Here is a 22,427-nt window from a genome sequence, read left to right as displayed (position 1 = left end):
CTGTCTGTACATAATCCGAAAAACTAAGTAAATTTTGTTAGTCAAAAATTTTTTTCAGTGGCTGGGAATCATGTTCTGAGTTTCAAAAATTAACATTCAGATAAGCTTTAAGGTGCCTTCCATTTATAAATTGATGGTTACCTGTCTTTACACATGGCTTTTACATTTGGTTCTCTATTTGACTTGTTTTAGGCTTCTAAATTATTTCTGCAACTGAATTCATAAGGGTGATGTAGAGTGGAAGGGTAGACAGCTATAACAAAGACACCAAACTGCAATGACTAAACAATGATAGAGTCTTTCTTTCCTCATATAACAGTCCAGCGTGGGTGTTCCACGTTAGCCTGCAGCTCTGTTCCCCAGCCCCCCACCCCATCCATTCTGGGACTCCTTTCAACGTGTGATTTCCAGTCACTCTGGTTTTCACTAATCCAGCCAGTGGGTAGGGTAAAGGGTCAAAGTTCAGGGTCACAAAATTCCTTTGAAAACAAGCGAGGCCAAATTAGGCTTATCAGTTTGGTTATGTTCCACTGGTGGGAGCTTGGTCACAACTTGCAGAGGGACCGGGGGTGCATACCTTTGCTTGGGTGCCACAGTCTTAACTACGGCTCTGTTACTTTGGAAGCCAGGAGAATGGATTTTATGCATACACAGTAGTCTCTTCCACATGGGAAAAAGGGGGCATTGTTTTTTTTCCTATGTGTGTCTTAACTGTGTCAGATGGCCTAGCTGATGGACTTTGACTTCTGATTTGTAGATGAGCCCATGGAGCCCTCCATGGAGGAGACTGTTGCGGGTGACTTTGCGTTAATAAATAAATTGGATATACAGTGTGACCTTAAAACACTCAGTGATGACCTCAAAGAGAGCTTTGAGAGTGAAGAAAAGAAGAAAGGAAAAAGCCCAAAGAAAGAAGAATCTAAGGAATTAATTCAGTCACAACATATAGAGGAGAAGTTGGGCTCTGGTGAGCCATCCCATCCAATTAAAATGCACATGGTTCCTAAGCCAGGTAAGGCAAGTTTGCTCTGTGGCCATTTTAAAATCTTAGTGATTTTCTTTGTGTTTGGGATTTTGTAGCCCCTGGGTTCTCCCATCAGCTAAAAACATGACTTACGTGAAATCTGCAAAATAGATCCATATTTTGTATAATTTATTATTACCTGGATTTAGAATGGACAAATCATATCTTTAAAAACTGCTATGTTTAAAAATCCAGAAATTAAATTAGTTTTATTATCCCCAAATACAGATATTTTAAAAGAGTTCCATTTCTTCTTACTACCTTAGGACCCTGGAGGTTTGAGAATCAAATTTTTATCTGGAAAAGATGTGCTGCTAAACATTTTTGTTTTTTGTGTGAAGTGAGACAAAGTAAATTTTAGGTATTATGTTCAAGATACAGACATTAAAGTTCTCTAGTTTATCATTAGATTTCTTTATGTAATCATAATGAATTTTAGTTTAAAAATTTCCAAATTTTGATATTTAACTTCACCTTTAATAAGGTCAAAAATTTTTTTTCTATATTTTGTAAAAGAATTGGGTTATAAAATATATACAGAATTGGGACACCTGGGTGGCTCAGTTGGTTAAGTGTCCAACTCTTCATTTCGGCTCAGGTCATGATCTCCTAATCCTGGGATCAAGCCCCATGTCTGGCTCTGGGCTCAGCACAGAGTCTGCTGGAGATTCTTTCTATTCTTCTGTCCCTCCCCCTGCTCGCGTGCTCATTCTCTCTCACATAAAGAAACCTTTAAAAAAAAAAAAAGTATCCAACATTAAATGGGTTTATTATATATACATATATATGTGCATGCATGTGTTTGTATGACTTTTTAAAAAAATTACTTCATTAAATGTCAGTTTGGATGGTTATGCTTCAGTTCCTGAATTTGTTCTTATGTTTATTTATATAGAATGATCCAAAGGAGACATTTTTATTACTATTGTAGTTTTTCTTATCTAAATCATGTTAACATACAGAAAACTGTGCATTTGCATTTTCCTTGAATAGTTTTTCTTACGAAGGCTTTCATGGCGTTTAAGGGGTTGCCAACTGAGATTTCATCCTAATTAGTAAGAATAGTCTAATGAAATGTTCTGAATGATTTAGATAATTTCTTTCAACTCTTACTGTCTTGGGTGATAGGGTCAGTTCGTTTATTATTTTGTTTATTGTAAATATTACTTAGAGTTTATTAAATTTTAAAAACCTTCATTTTGGAAACATAGACCATTATAATGAACTTCCACGTACCCTGCTCTTATGTGACACTGTTACTGACTCATGATGGGCACTCTTGGATCATCGATACTCATCATCCAGTTGTCCCCGCCCCCCCAGTACTATATTGAAGCAAATTCCAGACATTATATCATCCCATATGTCAGAATGGTTCTCTAAAAGATACGAACTTGTGCCTACGTAGCTCAGTCAGTTAAGCATCCCATTCAGGATTTCAGCTCAGGTCATGATCTCATGGGTCATGAAATTAAGACCCGACTTGGGCTCCATGTGCAGTGGGGAGTCTGCTTGAGAGTGTCTTCCTCTGCCCCTCTCTCCACTCAAGTCTGTGAATACTTTCTCTTGCTCTCTAAAATAAATACATCTTTAAAAAAAAAATAGAAGAACTTTCAAATACATATTCATACTCCCACCATTACACCTAAGTAAGATTCCTTAATGTTACTGAATAGTCTATGTTTAAGTTTCCAATTTTGTTTGCATCAGGATACAAATACAGCCACATATTGTAGTTGGTTGACACAATTAGAAAACTCTCTGTAGATCTGTAGGTTCCTTCCATCACTCCCACTTTTTTATTTGCACTTTGTTTGTTGAAGAAACTAGGTTGGTTGTTCTGGGTTATTTAATTACATCTGCAGTGCAGTTTAACATATTCCTGTACCTGCCTATAAACTGATTGTTGGATCTAGAGATTCAAGATTAAATCAGACCAGATTCAAGATTAAATTGTATTTTGTTTTTTGGTGTTTCTGGTTTGTTTGCTTTTTTGGGGAGAGAGAGAAGTCTTAATCAGATTTGAGTTCAAATTATTTATTTGAGGATAGGTGAGGTTACTTCATGGGTGGTGGGATGTTCTTTCAGGAGACACATAATATCTGGGTACCTCTCTTTTTTAATGCTAATAGCCATGGATCAATGCTTAGTGCCTAAATCCATTGATCCATTAGATATTCTAAGTCTGTCATTCATTTTTCATTTACTAGCTGGATACTTCCATAAACAGAACCTTCATCTCATCTGTTTGTTTCCCATAGAACTCATAGCAAAGGCAAGAGGAATTCTTGATTATTGCATTTTATTTTCCATCCTACAAAATAATTCTTCTAACAATGACTAGTTAATTTCTTCCTTCCTTTCCTTTCCTTTCCTTTCTTTTGTCTTTCCTTCCTTCCATCCATCCATCCATCATTGTGAACTCATGGGTCTAAACACATTGGCTATGTTTTAATTCTCTGTCCTGTGGGAATTTCTCTAAGTTGGCTTCTAGGGTTTTTTTTAGGATAAAATGGTAGTACTCTTGGCAGCTTCCTATGACATGATGCTCCTGGATCATCTTGTACAGCCATTTCTCCAAGGAGTCCTGGTTTCTTTTAGTGGAAAATGGTATTTGGAGATCATCAACTAGACTAGATGTGACCATTATGGCTACTGGCTTGGTCATTGGTTTCTAGGCTTTTTCAATGAACAGACGTAAGGGGTCATGAGAGGTCATGTTGATACTTAGAGTTCAAATTCAGGACTGTCATATTTTTACATGTTTGTTTGACATTTGGATCTTCTTTCTTCCACACTGAGAAACCTGGTTCTCAAGGACACAGAGAGTGGTAGAATTAGAATTGGAATATTGCAGTTACCCACTTGCTTTACCCTACTGTACACAACAGTTTAGAAGAACAGTACCAACCTTATCTTCAGCAGTGTGATTACTGAAACCATAAAAAAGAGTTTGCAGGTATTTTCCCCTTAGGATATTTCTCACTAGAAATGTAAGACAATTTTAAAATGTAGGAATCTTTGGATTTTCTCTGAAAGCATTCATTTCCTTTTTATTTTAAAAATGTTAAAAGTAGGGCGCCTGGGTGGCTCAGTCGTTAAGCGTCTGCCTTCGGCTCAGGTCATGATCCCAGGGTCCTGGGATCGAGCCCCGCATCGGGCTCCCTGCTCGGCGGGAGGCCTGCTTCTCCCTCTGCCACTCCCCCTGCTTGTGTTCCTGCTCTCGCTATGTCTCTCTCTGTTAAATAAATAAATAAATAAAATCTTAAAAAAAAAAAAATGTTAAAAGTATATTTCCTGAAACTTAATTAGAAATTATGCAGGTCTGTTGAACTCTATTCAAAACTCTTGGGACTAATCTGGGATCCTTGAGTGGTTTGAACCTCTGTGGGTGCAGGGTTGGTATGGTATACTGATTTTATATTGATCTGCTCCTGTTCTTTTGAAGGATCTTATTGATCTGGGGAGATCTTTATCCCCTAAGTAAGCTGAAATCCTAATTTGCTGTCTATTTCAGTTGATAATGTGATAGTACATATGTGGAGAGTAAAGCAAGCACGATAAGGATTGCTTAGTCCAATGAATTAATTAGTGTAAAGCTGGTCTCTCATAAAAATGTTGAAACTTGTTTCTCAGTTCACTGTAGTTTTATAATTTGTTCATAGTTTTAAGACTTTGGTAGGGAATGTAGTTTTGAGTAACTTTTAGAAAATGCAGGATTTTTTTTTTTTTTTCCCTTATTACCATTTATGGAGGACCTGTATAGCTAAAACATTGTAGGGATTGGTGGTGCATATAATAGCTAATGATAATAGATAACCTTAATTAAATAATAGGTATTGTTTTGTTTTGGTTTTTTTTTTTGAAGATTTTATTTATTTATTTGAGAGAGAGAGAGAGGGAGAAAGAGGGCATGCATGAGTAGGGAGGAGGGGCAGAGGGAAAAGCAGAGTCCCCGCTGAATGGGGGGAGCCGACGCAGGGTTCAATCCCAGGACTCTGGGATCGTGCCTGAGCCAAAGGCAGATGCTTAACCAACTGAGCCACCCAGGTGCCCAACAGTGGGTATTGTTTTATGAGCTACATACGTGTTAACTCATTTAATCCTCATAGAGCTCCATAGGTAGTACTGGTTATTATCTTTTTTGTATGGACAAGGAAACTTGCCCAAGATCATCTAGCCAGTGACAGAGATGACCTCAGGCAGCCCATGTCAGAGTGTGTGCTCTTAACCAAATGCTCTTGTGCCTCTCAGAGCAAATTTGAGGAGACAGGTTCCCAGGACAAAGAAAATTCATTCTTTAAGGCAATAGAGTAATGGTTAATTATAGAATCAGTCCTTTGTTGCCTGGTTATTAGACTTATTCAAAGTCTGTTTTTATACGTAAAGTTTGTTTTTAATTGGAAAAAATGTTAGTGAAGTTGTAATATGATTTTACTATTTGTGAACTCACTATTTTCTCATCAGATTTGTTTGGTTTTTTTTTAATAAGATTATTATTTGTTTGAGAGAGCGAGCGTGCATCATCAGGGGCAGAGGGAGAGGGAGTATCCCAAGCAGACTCCATGCTAAGCGTGGAGCCTGACCCGGGACTCCATCTCATGACTCTGAGATCCTGACCTGAGCAAAATCGAGAGCCAGACGCTCAACCAGCTGAATCACCTGGGCGCCCTACAACAGATTCATCTCTTTTGACCAGCTTTTGGTCTCTGGCAAGTCCCTTAACACCGTGGGTCTTGATTTTCTTTTCTATAAAATTGAACTTGCTAGTCTTGTAAAACTTCATATTGCTGACTTTTATATGATTTGTAAATACTGTTTTAGAATCTTAAAATAGCATTTTTATTTTGTTAATGACTTTAAAAAAATTACAAAGGTATGTTTATTGTTAGAGAATTTGGAGAAAAGAGAACACTGCAAGAAAAAAAAAGCAAAAAAAGTCCTTTCTCTACTTCTAAACCCATGTAAAATGACTGTCATGTTTCTTTCCAGGCTTTTTTCTAAAGATTTTTCATGTGTCTATTTATACATAAGTGGAATTATTTTTTAACCTTGTGTAATGACAAATCCCTGAAAATCCTAAGCATTTCTAATGACTGATATTCTGTTGCTTAGCTGTTTTAAAAATTGTATAATTATTCTGTTATTGGGCATTTAAATTATTTTGAAGTTTTCATTTGTGTTCGTTATTTGCCTCTCTTTTTTTTTGCCTCTAACTCTTAATGATCTTCTCAACATCAAGTCCTTGAAGACTTTTTGGTAGATGAAAGGGCACTCACTAAAGTTTGTGGTTTATTGTAGCTAAAATTTTTATATCTTAAAGGCCTTTCAGTTTGATATTTGCTCTTTTAATTCAAACAAAACTTTCATTAACTGGAGCTGAACAAATGAGACCCCATCCAATTGTTAGATGGAGAGACACAAATACTTTCAAGTAAGCAAGGGTATTTTTTCATCAAAAAACCTGCCAGAATGTTTTCTGGGGTCGGTACTCATTTACACCCAGGTCCTAAGCATGTATTTATGTCACCAGTGCTTTGAGAGAAATGTCCCTCAGGAATGGGATGGAAATACCCGTGTCCTGTAGTAGAAGATATTTGATTATGTTTTTTTCAACTTATAATATAAAGGCAGAGAAGTGGATGAATATTAATTTTTTTAAAAATTTTCACAGTAAGAGCTGTGTGAAGTTTCTGTGACTATTTACTTTCTTTGACAGTCCCTACTTCTGAGATAGAATTTTAAGATCAACTTAGAGCTCTACACCAGAATCTTCTGAAACATCTACTTACAAAGCTAATCTAGCTATTGGAACTCTTTAGACTTAATTCTGTAGAATCTTTGAGACTTTTGGGGGAAAAAAACATTTCTAGAGTCAAATGTGATTGGTCTAATATTTTGCAATTGTTTTTAGGCAAAGGGGCAGATTTGAGTAAGCCTCCATGTCGGAAAGCAAAGGAAATCCGGAAAGAAAGGAAAAGGTTAAAACTCATGCAGCAGAACCCAGCTGGAGAACTTGAGGGTTTCCAGGCTCAAGGTGAACCACCATCTTTGTTCCCACCAAAGGCTAATAAATCCAACCAGCCCAAATCACTTGAAGATTTAATTTTTGAATCTTTACCAGAGAACGCATCACACAAGTTAGAGGTACTTTGGAGGGTGTTTTGTTTTATTTTTTTGTTGTTGTTGGTACCTTGATTATTTTCATTTGAGGTTATACTAAGTTGATATTTTGCTGTTTAAATAATGGGAAATTAAAGTGAATTGGGATGGAGTAGCATTTGTATTTACTAGGTTAACTGCTATTTGACAAAAACCTTTTTTTTTTTTTTTTTTAAGATTTAAAATAAATACTTCAGGCAGTTTGGCTACTAAAGTTGTGAAGATAATTCCAGTTTTAGCATGTTACTATGTAAGGGACTCTGGCTTTTTGTATCCCTTGATTGAAATTTAGTAGTTAAAGTGACAAAACATACTATTTAAAATTTCACTGTTAGCAATTTTGGTTAGATTGTGAAGGAGAATAGATCACACCAGGAAAATCACTGTTTTATCCATTCTAGTATCCTGATCTTCATTAAGGCAACAAATGGTAGTACATATGCGAGCCAGCAATTAGGAATTAACTAAATAGTACTAAGTTGTACTACTTTAATCCTCTCTCAGTAATTCTCTCAAACCTCTGTAGGCATAGTATGATTACTTTCAGAGTATTCCTATTATTTTTTGTTTACATCCCAGATTAAATCTACATTCTTCAGTATTTGGTGTTTATACATTTTTTTTCCGAAACATTAATGATAATGATTTTATTATATTCTCATATCTCATTAATAACTGGTCAGCCTTTGAATTTGTAGCTTAATACCATCTAAGGGCTTTGCTAAGGATCTGATATTGAAAATTAACTTTAATGCAATCTAAACCTTAGGATCATATATATTATCAGACATAAGTCTTAACAACTTTGACTATTGTAATTCCTTAACTGCTCTGATTTTGGTATTGACTTTCTTCTTCTCAAATTGTAAAGAGAATTGAACATACTACTTAAAGTATGTAATAGCAGTTCTGTAGTAGGCAGCTTTTACTTTTTTTTTTTTAAGATTTTATTTATTTATTTGACAGAGAGAGAGACAGAGAGAGAGCACAAGTAGGCAGAGTGACAGGCAGATGGAGAGGGAGAAACAGGCTCTCCGCTAAGCAGGGAACCGGATGTGGGGCTCGATCCCAAGACCCCAAGATCATGACCTGAGCTGAAAGCAGCCGCTTAACGGACTGAGCCACCCAGGTGCCCCAGCAGCTTTTACTTTTTTAACATAATGATACCTTGGATGGGCAGAGACTTTTTGTCCACCGTATATTACTCTTTCTTTGCAGAAGAATTGCTTCTTATGGCACACGTGAAAATTTTCCAGTTAGCCCTTTTATTATACTGCATTCGATTTTCTGTTTTACTCTTCTGTTTTGCTAACACATTTTAACTGGTTAGTGAATAATCAGTGTTAAAATAAATGTTCACCATTACTGTGCAGTTACTGTTAACTCATCCTTATTTTATTTGTGAGGAAACTAAGGCACAGAGAGGTAAATTTATTTGCTTGACCAAGATGGTGACATTGAAAATTTGAGTAAAAGAAATCTAACTTTAGGGTCTTCATTCTTAACTATGCCATGAAATAGGAATACTTTGTGAGGGTTGTCTTTCACACTTACAAAAACAAAATCTGTAAGTTTAGAGTTAGGAGTGATGCATGAAGAGTGTCTAGAAAATATATTCACATTTTTAGTTTTTCTGAATGATTTACTGAAGGTGAGTTGCATACAACTAGAATTCAAGAGTATTTATTTGTGTTTGTGTCTTGAGTGCCAGAAGTATCCTGCCATTTTACAATAGAGTCAGTCTTCCATAATTCAGTCATAGATCTTAGTCTTAAGAGTTTAGACGGGATCCTCTGCCTTTTTAATGAGTCTGTAAGTTGGAGAAATAACTTTTTAAAAAAATTTACTATCTTGTTAATTTTTAATGTTAAAATATTATCGTATGTTTATGCTTTAATATTTGTATGGAAACTTTTGGTTCTTTTTGGGTGGGAGTAACTGTTAATGCATATTCTGTGGAATAAATAAATTAATTAACGAACATTGTTTTTTAACTCCTTCTGAAGGTGAGGGTGGTGAGATCATCTCCACCAAGTTCTCAGTTCAAAGCCACATTTCAGGAGTCTTACCAGGTCTATAAACGTTACCAGATGGTTATTCACAAGGATCCACCTGATAAACCAACTGTGAGCCAGGTCAGCAGGCCAAGTGTAATTTTTCTGTGCAAATGGAACTTCCCCCTCCATTTGATACCATTGTATTATAACTTGATTTATTTGTGGTACATTTTATTTATATTCAATTTGCAGCATATCTGCAAAATGATAGGAATGTGGAGTAACGGACATTCTGAAAGTGCAAATTTTACCTAGGACACGTTAAGTGCCAGTCACGTGTAACTGCAAAGTGGAAAGTAACACGTAAAATGAATTATCTTTAAAGTCGCTATGTCTGGATGTATTTATCTAAAAATTAATAATAGAACTCTAAGATAAAATATTTATGAGGAAAAAAGCAAAAAAGGCTTTATATTTTTATGATAGGCATACTTTGCACAACATGGTTAATAGGCTTTATCTCCATTTAAAAGTCATGTATAGACAGAGTTCATGACAGCTAAATTATACACAACTGAGTGGGACTAGAAAAGTAAGATAGTAGAATTTTTTTAAAGATAATAGAGTATTTTAATAGAAGTTCTCATATGCTTGTAATTTTGTAAATCAGAATATCCAAGAAAAATGTGGAAGGGGAAAAATCTTAAAACAATACTGGTAGAGGGGACAAAAGTAGTGACCACTACCATGAGCAATAGTGTTGACTCTGTGCATAGAACCACAATAGGTGGAAAGGGTAAAAAACAAAAGAAAAATAAATTGTCCTGGCCCTTAGGAGTTAAAAATTCTCCTAAGTGTTAGTATAAAGTTAGAGCTTTAGGCTCTGGGCCAGTCAGCACGTTCCAGGGTTTATTTATTTCATGAAAAACTCCAGCGCTGAGCTTTGGAAGTGGATTTGCGGAGATCTTACTCTAGCCTCACCTTCAGAAGCACATCAGCAGGTAGAGATGTTTCAATAGCATTTGCTTGTATTTTCCTTGCTCTGAAGGTGAGGTTAGTACCTGTCTCCTTTGAGGACCCAGAGTTCAAGTCGTCCTTCAGCCAGTCATTTTCTTTATATGTCAAGTATCAAATGGCCATCCACCAGGATCCGCCTGATGAATGTGGGAAGACTGAGGTACCTTTTGTGAAACGTTTTTTCCTATCTCGATGAGGTTGTCTATGAAGAAGCATAATATAGAACTTTCTTTTGCTCTTTCCTTATTTGTTAAGTAAAGCTGATGATCCTTTTCAGTGTATGTTACTAAACTTTTGTGAAAACAAGTCCTACATGTGAGCATTTAAGTCCCTCAGAAAAAAGGATAGGTTTGTATTCAGGGTTCTCAGAACCTGCGTAGTGTGTGTACATGTTCAGTCATCAGGCTGAGTCAGCAAACACCACTGACTGCTGCTTATGTGCCAGACCAGACCATGGGCCACGGCACAAAGGGAAGAATCTCTGCCTCTGAGGAGCTGATAATCAAATGGGAAAAATGGACCAGTGAACAAGGATACCTTAACAAGAAGGCGGTGGAAAAGAATTAAATATGTTGAGATTATATAGACTATCATTTAACAAGCATTTACTGAGGGCTTATATTTTCCAGACTGGAGAGATCTAGATGAATGAGAGATTGCGTAGTTGTCACAGGAGGGATATATTAGAAGAAAGGTGCCAACAGATGCAGAAGACTTAAAATTTAGATTTGTTTGTTTTAATGACACAGACCGTGTTAGATTAAAAGAGAGTAAGACAAGAGTTAATGCTGTATGTTCCCTGAGAGAGGGCTGACTTTTAGGTTTCCCAGAACCTTACTGGGTCAAGTGTGGTCTGCAGACCAACAGCATCCACCTGGGATGCAGAATCTAGGGTCCCACTTCAGCCCTGCTGAATCCAAATCTGCATTTTGAATTAGGTCTCTGGGCAATTTGAATGCCCATTCCAGTTTGGGAAGTGCTTCCATAAGTTCCCCATTGAGCCATGCAGCTGTGGATGATAGTGTTTACAAATAGTAAGGAGTTTGCCAGATGCAAAAACCTCCCTTTGATATTCTCAGGGGGTCTTACTCCTGAACATTACTCCTTCCTGTTACCCTGGAGATTTTGGCTTTGTGCTGCCTGCCTACCAGGTATGAATGGTTGGGCCATGACACCAGGCCATGATCTGATGTGTTTACTGGGTAAAGATTACTTTCCTGGAACTTCACCCACTTAGGCTTCAGGCCTCCATGGAGTCCAGTCCTGCAGACTAGTCCATTGCTAATGGTGTTCACAGCCTGATTGTGGCAACAGAGGGGCAGGCAGTTCCAATGCCATTAGGGTTAGCTATTGGATTAGTAAGTAGGGGAAGTCAGCTTAGTATGGGACTGCAGGTTAAGGAGGTTTTCCGAAGGAGGTGACTTCTGAGCCAAGTCTTAAAGGATAAGTAAATGTTTGTCAGGCCAAAGGGGAAAAGGGCATTCTTGGCAACAGGACTATATGTAAGAAGTATAAAATGCCACCTATGGAATATTCTTGCTGAAGAAACTGAACCTGAATTCTAAGCTTCTAGATGGAATAACTGGTTCACAAAAAATATGAGGGATAAAGGATTATTTAAAATGATACCTGGGCACTTCTGTAAGACAAATCTATAATAAACAGTGTTTTTTAAAAAAAGGAGGGAAATCTCTAGATTAAAAGTTATAAACTTTAAAAAAATACATAACTACAGTACCATAATCATGCCCAGCAAGCTTAACAATAATTATGTCATCTCATGCCTAGTACATGTTAGATTTTCTTTAGTTGTCTCAAAAATGTCTTTTTTTTAAATGTCTTTTTATAGTTGGTTTGTTTGGATCGGGATTCTTGTAAGATCTATACATCCCATTTGGTTGAACATCTTTTAATTTAAAATAAATTTCCCTCTTGTTTTTAATAGCATTTTTAAAAGAAACTGGGTCGTTTGTCGTAGAATTAATTTTGCTTCTAATGATACTTTTTGAAAATGTAAGCACATATACATGTGGTATCTGTGTGTGTGCTTTTGTGTGATCTCTCTGTATATATGGTGTGTGTGTGTGTATGTGTATCTCTGTGTGTGCATGTTTTACAACATACCAGTACATACACATATACATGCACATGTTTCCCCTTTATTATACAGACATACTATACTTGGAGGTCACACAAGAACAATATATAAAGATCTTCATTTTCTAGCTGCTGAGTACTTGCATGGTTTCTTCATTCTGACCTTTACTGGTGGCTATTTGGCGATTTCTAGTCTTTTACCCTTTCATAGTGTTGCAGTGAGTACCCTTGTACATAGAATTGTTTGTATTTTTGTCACTGTGTCTTTGTGATAAGCTTCCAGATTGCTGGGTCAATTCCTCTCCAGAGGGATTCCTCTTCACAGGGGTTGTACCCTTTTGTAGCCAGCAGTCTATGTGAATGCTTATCCCTCCATGGCCTTGGTCACTGAGATTTTATAAGAATTGTGAGTTTTTGCCATATACATGCAAATGAAATTTATGTCATTTTAATTTTCATTCCTTTTATTATAAATGAAATTGAGCATGTTTTCTTATGTTTAAAATCCATTTGAGTTTTATCTTATGTGAACCATGTGGTCATAGTTTTGCTTGTTTTCCTAGGAGTACTTTTTTTCTTCCATTTCTTAGAAACTGTTTATATATTAAGGACCTAAGCCCTTGGGATAAAAGTTGCAGATACTCCTCTTTAGTTTGTCATTTATCTTTTTACTTTGCTTATGGTGTTTTGCAGTGCCAAAGTTGATTACTATGCCATCAAATAATCAAGGGGCCAGAATTTGCAGACCTTAAGGTCTTGGACTTTAACCTTAATAGTAATAAAGAATGATTGAAGGATTTTAGATAGTGGAGCTGGAGAATTCCATTTAGTTGTTAAGAAATGTGTTAGGACTTGAGAGGCAACAGAAAGCAAAGTTGAATTGATTTTTTTAAAGAAAGGATTTATTTGCGTATATAACAAAGAAGTTTTGGCTTCATTAGATCTCAGGAAAATACCATTAGTGCTTCTTGCTTGTGGTCTCCCAGCTTGCTTTCTTTGTAAGGATTGAATCTGACTCAGGCACATGGTGGCAGAGATGAATACTGCCAGTTTAAGGTACGTTATTCTCACAGCGAGTGATCTCAGCAAAAAATAATGTGCACTTCTTTTCTTATTTCAGTAAGAAGTCCCAAGGAAGGTACTGATTGGCCCAACTTGAGATAAATTCTTATCCCTGAACCAGTCATTGTGACTGGAGGATGGAGAACTCTGGTCATGTTTGGATCACATGCCTCACCCAAGAGTTTAGGTGGAGGAAGGTGCTTATTTGAACCACATGTTTTAAGAGGAGTAGATGAGTGGTTCCCACAATAATGTTGGCCAGGTTTTATTTAAAAGTGGTGAGACTTGAGGCAGAGCCAGTGAGGTATGATGGACTTGAAGTCATACTGGTAGGAAGAGGATGGTGAGGGTACAGCAGACACTTTGGAGGTAGAGTTGATGAGGATTTGGTGTTTGACTTGAAGGATGTTTGGGAGTTGGAAATGGAGGAGAGGGACGAATCCAGATTGATTTTTCGTTTCTGGCTTGCATGGCTGGGTAGATGATGGTGACCTTATCTGAGATAAGAAATACAAGAGGAAGAAGAATTTGTGCATTTTGGGACAGAAAATGAGTTCTGTGTCGGCTAGGTTGAGTTTGAGAAGCCTGTGGGATAACTAACTGTGGGAAGATACTAATCAGAAACCAGCATCTGGAACTTAGCATCTGGAGAGGCTTCAGGGTGGTGGTCTGTATTCAGACTTAAGGTATGAATGAGGCTTCCCCTCCCTGCGACCATGGGGCTTGAACTCACAATTCTGAGATCAAGACCTGAGCTGAGATGAAGAGTTGGATGCTTAACTGACTGAGCCACCCAGGTACCCTGATTGAGGCTTTTTAGAGAAGGCTTTGTATTCTTCTGTCTGTGTGCTAGGTTATGTTTTCTCAATTTTGTTATATATTATGGGACAACTCTAATGTTTGGTGTAAATGATGCATACTGTAGGGTAGTAATCCATACTATAAAAGTGGTATGTATTTTTTTAAGAAAAATGAACATGGCATTTAATTAAAATTCTACAGTAAATTTTAATTTGAGCCATTCAGATTTCTATTTCCTTTTGTATGCAGTGAAGTGTACATTTTTGATTTACATTCACTGCTGTCAGTACTGAACTCTGGGTATGTGATTTGACCATGTGTTTAAATAGAAATATGTAATGGATTTCTTTACTATAGCAAAATAGCTTTGCCTTAATGATCTATTTTATAGGGTCACATGCTTACAGAAAATTTGTACTGGTGAAAATGATTTTGACAGAACAGTACTTTGATATGATATCATGCAAGTGAGTATGGCTTGGTAAATATTATATTGGGTTTGATAAATCCTTTGACTTTGAGATCATCCATAGCGTTTTATTTACCTGACATCTAACTGAATTCGTACAGTTTTCAGAGACATATGAAATGATAGTTTTTCTTATAAGCTGATTTGTCTGTCATCTCTCTGAATATGGTTTCTAAGAAATAAACGTAAAATAATACCTTGCAGGTCAAGACCCTGCACTATGCTTTTTTTTTTTTAATAACAGCTTTATTGAGATATAATTCACCCATTTAAAGTATATGATTCAGTGGTTTTTAGTACGTTTACAGTTATGCAACCATTATCACCAATGCCAGAACATTTCATCATCCCACAAAGAAACCCCATACCCATCAGTAGTCACACATTTTTTCCTGAACACCCCAGCTCTAGGCAACGACTGTTCCACTTTCTGTCTCTGGATTAACCTAATCTGGATATTTCATGCAAATGGAATTATACAGTAGGTGGTCTCTTATTGACTGGCTTCTTTCACACAGCATAGTGTTTTTAAGGTCCATCCGTGTTTTACCGTATACCAGTATTTCTTTTTATGGATGAATAATAATATTTCATCGTACCACATTTTGTTTCTGCATCCATCAGTGGACATTTGGGTGGCTTTCATTTTTTTGGCTTTTGTGAAAAAATCTGTGTACATTCATGTACAAGTGTTATGTGGACATACTCATTTCTCTTTGGAATATAGGAGTGGAATTGAGTTACCCTTTAGTATAATTTCCTTACTGTGTTATAGCTTTGTTCCCATCCACCTTCTTTATGATGATGTTATCAAATATATTACTTGTTATTCCAACAACATAATTATGCTCTTTTATACAATTGGTTTTAAAATCAGTAGGGAAGAGAGGAGAGTGTACATTTATATAAAGTAGGAGAAGTCTATGATGTCACTTCCTAGGGCTCAGCCTTGAGCATTGCAGCTAACCGGGGATGATAGTGGTCTTCTGTTTTTTCTTACCCTGATCTGTTTGTTAGCATGTTTGTCTCTGTTGGTGTCAGACCCAGCTCTTAGGCTCCACTAATTGCTGGCCAATTGCTCTGTGGTTTTCAGCAGTGTCCCGGGACATAAATTGCTTTATAGTCTGGTTTAATTAAACTTGGGCCCCTCTGCAGGGCAGTTTTTGAGGCCATTCTTTACAGTTTGTTCTGACCCCAAGTGGGCTCTTCCTGCCTGTCTCTTTCTATTTCTCTCTGATATATCAGTTGGGCCTGTGGTTTAACTTGTTGCCCTCATGAAACTTCTGGTCTTCTCTTACTTGCTTATCACCAAAATCTCATGCACTGTTCCAAATATAGTTACTTCCCTTGGGAATTGGTGAGCCAGTCTCTATTTTTGTGGCCTGCCCCCTTGTGCCTCTGCTCTGGAGTTAGGAGTGAACACGGTCATTCCTCTGAATGATAGCCCTGCTTTATACACAGGGCGGTGGTCAGGAGCAATACCTCTGGTCTTCTCTAGGTAAGATCATTAAATTTGGGGCTAATTAATAGGGAATTTCAAGCCTGAAAGCTGCCTTGGAGTTGGTTCCATGTAAGGAGAGGGTCACGGCTGTAGATGAGGTCCTTCACCTGGTGTGTTCATCCTAGAAATTCTTACTTCACTTGGCTAAACCATTGCTTACAGATAGAGTAAGCACGCTCTACCTGTAGGGTTGGCTGCCTTGAGAAACTGATCTGAACATATTACTTTGCTTCCCAGTCTTGAGTGTGGCATTTTATTTTGAAGGAACCCATTTCATTAATTATAGAGTGCAGAAGTAATTTCCCCTTGTACATGACTACGGTTTTCTGCATGATTGAATGGCCAGTGTCCCTGTGCTCGGATGCAGGAAGAGAAGCCAAAAAGTTCTCTGAAAAGTTTAAGTGTTCTTCTGACTTGCTTTAGGGTCTCTGTGCAGCAGCTCACCCTGGTGTGATTTTGTTAATATAATGGGTGAAACTAATTCACTTGTGTTCAAGAAAATACATTTTTTGCTCTTATAAAGCATTTAAAGTAAATAAAAGTCAGCATAGTAACTTGGAGGCTTGAAGCAACCGTATCAGTGCATAAAATCCATTTTAACTCTGTTGGTAACCGTAAAATAATCATTTCAGCACCCCCAAAAGTAGATTATTTTTTCAAAGATTTGATGAGAAGATAAATAAATATAGATTGCTTTGATATATAAAATAGCAGTTCAGTTCTTTTTAATTAACATCCTTAGAGAAGTAGCACATAATTGTAGATGGTGAGATTGTAAAGGACTTGATGAATTACTCCAGCATGTTTGCTTCCATTGCTGTTTTCAGTCATTCAGATAGATAACAGATTTTCAGAAAATAATATATAAATAAAATCAAATGGATGTAATTTGTGACCTATCTTTTGTATAATACAGTATAAAACCAGGACCTATGAATCTTTGTTTTTCAAAATACCACTAATTTCATATATAAACATAGGATCTGAGCTGGAATTTTATTGATATTGTATTATAGAAAATACCATTATCTAATAATATTTATTAAGTGCCATTGGTTCCTTAGAATAAATAAAATTGACCTCAACTTTTCTAAACTCGTTGAAAAACAGACTGTACTCATAGCTGCAGCGGTCTCTTCACATTTCTGAGGCATTGATAAAATTGTTTTTTAAATTTTATTACGGACTTTCAAACAAAAAGGAAATTGAAAGAATAGTATACTGACCACCCGTATACTCATCACCTAGATTCAACAATAATTACTTATCCATGTTTGCCTCATCTTTTTTGTGAGAGTCATTTTAACTTATATTGTAAACGTGACATTTTACTCCTAAGCTTTTTACTTTTTTATTTTTATTTTTATTTTTTTTTTAAGATTTTATTTATTTATTTGAGAGAGAGAATGAGACAGAGAGAGCATGAGAGGGGGTAGGGTCAGAGGGAGAAGCAGACTCCCCGCCGAGCAGGGAGCCCGATGCGGGACTCGATCCCGGGACTCCAGGATCATGACCTGAGCCGAAGGCAGTCGCTTAACCAGCTGAGCCACCCAGGCGCCCACTCCTAAGCTTTTTAGCGTGAATCTCTGAAAAATAAGATGTACTTACTCAAAACACAATGTCATCGTTACACATAAGAAAATTAACAATGATTTACAAATATCATCTAATATCGAGTCCTATATTTATTTATATTTTCCCATTTTTAAAAAATTAATATCCAATCTAGGTTTTTTTTTAGAGAGTGTGTGTATATATGAGTAGGGGGGAGAGGCAGAGAGAGAGGGAGAGAGAGAATCCCAAGCAGGCTTCATGTTCAGGGCACAGCCCTGAGATCATGACCTGTGCTGAAATCGAGAGTTAGATGCTTAAACCAACTGAGCCACCCAGGTGCTCCCAATCTAGGTTTTTATATTCTATTTGGTTATTATATTTTTTATTCTAGAACAGCTATCTTTTAAAATTTTTTTGTGATATTACCATTTTTTGCCCAACTTTTTTGAAACTTTGATATTTACAAACAGAAAAGTTGAAAGATTACAATGAATACCCACATATTATTACCAGGGCTCACCAGTTGTTAACAACTTTGTCAGATTTGCTTTATCTTAATTCCTCTCCTTTTTTATCTGAACTGTTTGAGAGTAAGTTGTGGATATTAAAACACTTCACCTGAAAATACTAAGCATGCTCTTCCTGAGAATAAGTATATTCTCCTAAGTAACCACAGTATTTATCATTCCTAAAAAATTAACAGAAATTCTGTAACATCACAATTCATATTCAAATGTTCCCAGTTATACCAAAAATACCTTTTATTATAGCTTATTTTTTTAATAAAGGACCCAGTCAAGGTTCATGCATTTCATGAACTTTTATATTTATGCTATGTTTATAATATGGCCCTTGTTTCTTTAGTCTTTCTTGATTTTTTTCTTTCTTATGACTGACATTTTTAAAGAGCTTAGGCTGATTGTCTATAGAATGTCCTATATTCAGGATTTGAGTGTTTTCTAGTGATTAGATTCAGTTTAAATGTTTTTAGATGTAAGTGATGTGTACTTTAAAAAGAAACTTTGTATTGGAGTATAATGTTCATATAGAAAAATACACAAGTGTTCAGATAGATGAGTTTTTATGAATTGAACTCTGTGTAACAATTCTCAGATCAAGAAATTGACTACTCCCAGCCCCTCAGAAGTTGCCCTTCGTCCTTTTCCAATCACGGCCATCTGCAGTGTCGCTCTCGACTTGTAACCCTGCAGATTAGTTTTGCCTGTTCCATACTTTATATAAGTAGAGTCCTACATGTGTCCTCTTTTGCTTGTGGTTTCTTTTACTCAACTTTATGTTAGTGCGATTCACCTGTATTTGTGTCATAGGGTGTTCAGTCTGATTGCTGCATAGTGTTCCATTTGTGAAGATACCATAGTTTACCATGTCTGCCGTTGATGGGAATTTGAGTAGTACCCAGTTTGGGGCTCCCGTGTAGAGTGCTGCGCATGTACATCCTTGTCCATGTCTTCTGGTAAACATGGGCAGGTTTCTGTTGGCTGTATACCTAGAATAGAGCTGCTGTGTCGTAGGATATGCAGATGCTCAGCTTTCAGATAGTACCAGTTTTCTCTCGAGGTTGTGCTGGTGTTTTGGCTCTGCTGCATCATCTCGGGCAGCTCGGTGTCAGGTTGTCCCTTATTTGTGATGCTAGGTCTGCTCGCTTGGTTGGATGGAAGCCACAGGATCCCTTTATTATTATTATTTTTTTAAGATTTATTTATTAGAGAGAGAGTGAGAGGGTGGGGTGGGGGGACGGTCAGAGGAGGAAGAAGAGACTCTCCAGCAGACTCCCCCTTGAGTGTGGAGCCCTACATGGGGCTCAATCTCATGACCCTGAGGTCATGACCTGAGCCAAAACCAAGGGTCACATGCTCAACTGACTGAGCCACCTAGGCGCCCCCAGATCTCTTTATTGTTGAGTGACATTTTCACCTTTGTATTTAGATCTTTCTATTGTAAAGCACGAGATACCCTAAAGTAATCTGTGGGATGATGTTTTTAAGACATTTTGAATAACCTCTTTCCCAACATGTATCAGCCAATTGTTTTAATGCCCTTTGATGTTCCTTGCCTGAATCAATTATGGGAAGGTGGGAGAGCTGCAGAATGGTGATTTATCAAATTGAATTACATTCTTTTATGACCTCATTTATTTTAATTTAATTTATTTATTTGACAGAGAGAGAGCATAAGCAGGGGGAGCAGCAGGCAGAGGTAGAGGGAGAAGCAGGCTCCCTGTTGAGCACGGAGCCAGATGCGGGACTCGATCCCAGGACCCTGGGATCATGACCTGAGCCGAAGGCAGACACTTAACAGACTGAGCCACCAGGGCACCCCATGACCTCGTTTATGACCTGAAATTACATATTTACTGTAAAGAAGAACATTATCTCTCCATTCACTCCCACCCCCATCTTTTTTCCTTTTGTTATCTCTGTGGGCTTATGGATTTAAAAAACTTTTGAAATATTATAATCAATTGCCATAATTTTTTTAATGCTTAAATTGTCCCAAATTTGGCCACTAGGATTCCCCTCAAGCAAGAACCTATGACCTTATGCTATGACCCCGTTAGTCAGGAATTTCCTTTTTATCTGGCACAAGACATTCTAGACTCATGTTGTAGCTTTTCCTTCCAGATTTGGTATTCGCCTTTTCTCCAAGGATTTCCAGTTCCTTTTAGTGGAGAGTCATATTTTTGTGTCTTAATTAGGGTGCTAGTTATGTTCATTACTACGGCAGTACATGGCATTGGGTTTTGAAAGTCCAGGCCAGTTGTCTTATAGAATGTCCCAAATTCTGTATTTGTCTGAATCTTTCCTCGTGGTCTTATTTAACTTATTCCTTTGTGGCCCCAGTCTCCTGTAGACTGAAAATTAAGTCTAAATCTTGATTAGATTCAGGTTTAACAATTTTGGCATGTGTACTTCATTAGGTAATTTTGTGTACATCATATTTTGTCAGAAGATATAGAATGATGGGTTGTCTCGGTGTTGATGGTGCTAATTTTGAACACTGTGTTAAGGTGGTGAACTCTGGATCTCTTCATTATAAGGGTAAGATGTCCCCTTTGTGATTAGCAAGTAATTTGTAAAGAGGTATTTCAGCACAGATGAATGCCCTTTCTTCAACAACCTTTTTAGGCAATGGTGTTAGTGTTCATTGATGATCTTTGGTTGTTGAATAGGGATTTGTTTAGCTTTCCTTTTTCTCTTAATACATACATTAATAGCCATTCTTGGTTAAAAAGGCTGGAGGAGATTTTCCTAATCAACCGAGGATAACCTGTAGTTTCTCCTAAGAAGGCAAGGTAAATGCTGAATTCTCTCACCTTAATTAACAAATTTTAGGGAGAGGAGCTGGTGACAAATTAGTTTACCTCCCTCCCTGCTCCCTTCTTTTCCCCCACTGCAAAACCTCTGGATATTTTTTTATTCAGTACTTTATAGTCACAGTCATTATTCTTTTTGATGCTCAAACTGTCCCAGGTTTGCTCAGTGCACATTCCATCAAGATATCCCCTTTGTCCTCTGCTTTCTAGAACAGAAAGATACTCCAGTCTCATCTTAAACATTTCCCAACTCAGTCTTGGAATCTGCCGGCCATTTTTCCAAGAAGCCTTGGTTCCTTTTAATGAAGATTGAATTTAGAGACCAAGAAGAATTAGGTAGTATGAATTTTTGTTGATATTTCCAATTCAAATTTAACATGTGGTGTTATCTTTTCTGATTTTATGTTTGTTTCTCTTTTTTGTGTTTCTTGATTACATTAGCATATTTATGAACTTGGTTTGTATTATGATATACATAAAGTAGAGTCAACATTACAGTATCAGTAACAGTACTAATGACAGCTGATAGGTGTGGTTTATGATTCTTTTGTGATTCTATTTGTCCCTAGGACATAATCCCATTCAGACGTTCCATCAGAATACTGTGTTCAGAAGTCGCATGGAATAATTTTATTCTCTTATGTGGTTATGATACCAGATTGACTTATGTTCACTTATTTCAGTTTGTTTTGAATTTGGGGGTTTACTTCTTTAGTTTTTTAATAGGTGATGCATTTATGTGCTTCCAGAGTCACCCAAAGAGATCCACTCAGAGAAGTCTTCTTTCCATGTCTCCTCCAGCCTGTCCCTGCCCTCCAGTAATAACCATTTTGATGAGTTTCTGGTTTATCCTTCTGGTATTTTTGCAAAACCAAAAACACAAATACATATGAATAATCATATTTTTCTCCTTTTCACCAAGAAAAACGTCCTGTGTACACTTTTTGGCACCTTTATTTTTTCCCTACAAACATATCCAAGGTCACAGTCCTAGCATCTCATAGAAAACCCTAATTCTGTGTTGTTTCAGCTACATGCCGTTTTGTGAAAGGATGTGCTGTAGTTTATTAACACGGTCTATTGCTAATGGACATTTGAGTTATTTCCTTTTTTTTTTTAAGATTTATTTTAGAGAGGAGAGTGTTTGAGTGGGGGGAGGGGCAGAGAGAGAATCCCAAGCGGACTCCCCACTGAGTGCGGAGCCCAACGCAGGGCTCAGTCCCAGGACCCATTAGATCATGACCCGAGCCAAAATCGCAAGTCAGACATTCAACTGACTGAGCCGCCAGGTGCCCCTAGGTTATTTCTAATTTTGTGCTGCAGCTACAGGTAGTATAATTTTGTCATTATGCGTGTGTAGAGGTATTCTTTTATGGTTGGTTTCACAGAGGGCACCTGGGCAAAAGTCC

The 22,427-nt window shown here is 37.1% G+C and overlaps 1 protein-coding gene across 10 annotated transcripts in view; it reads left to right on the top strand.

Annotated features, from left to right (window-relative positions):
- Nucleotides 1-22,427, top strand: part of ATE1 (arginyltransferase 1) — a 169,402-nt gene that overhangs the window by 10,941 nt on the left and 136,034 nt on the right. For 8 of the 10 annotated variants that reach the window (XM_035030405.1, XM_035030434.1, XM_035030457.1 and 5 more), the window contains 3 exons: nt 758-1,012; nt 6,939-7,171; nt 9,193-9,321. In XM_035030405.1, coding sequence (XP_034886296.1) covers nt 758-1,012; nt 6,939-7,171; nt 9,193-9,321 — 617 coding nt within the window. Of the gene's footprint in view, nt 1-757; nt 1,013-6,938; nt 7,172-9,192; nt 9,322-10,231; nt 10,361-22,427 lie in introns of all 10 variants that reach the window. The other 2 variants (XM_035030439.1, XM_035030412.1) reach the window with 1 other exon arrangement.

This window comes from Mirounga leonina, unplaced genomic scaffold (assembly GCF_011800145.1).
Source record: "Mirounga leonina isolate KUSES-001 unplaced genomic scaffold, KU_Mleo_1.0 Mir_114, whole genome shotgun sequence".
Lineage (NCBI taxonomy): Eukaryota > Metazoa > Chordata > Mammalia > Carnivora > Phocidae > Mirounga > Mirounga leonina.
This window is presented reverse-complemented; position numbering and strand designations above follow the sequence as displayed.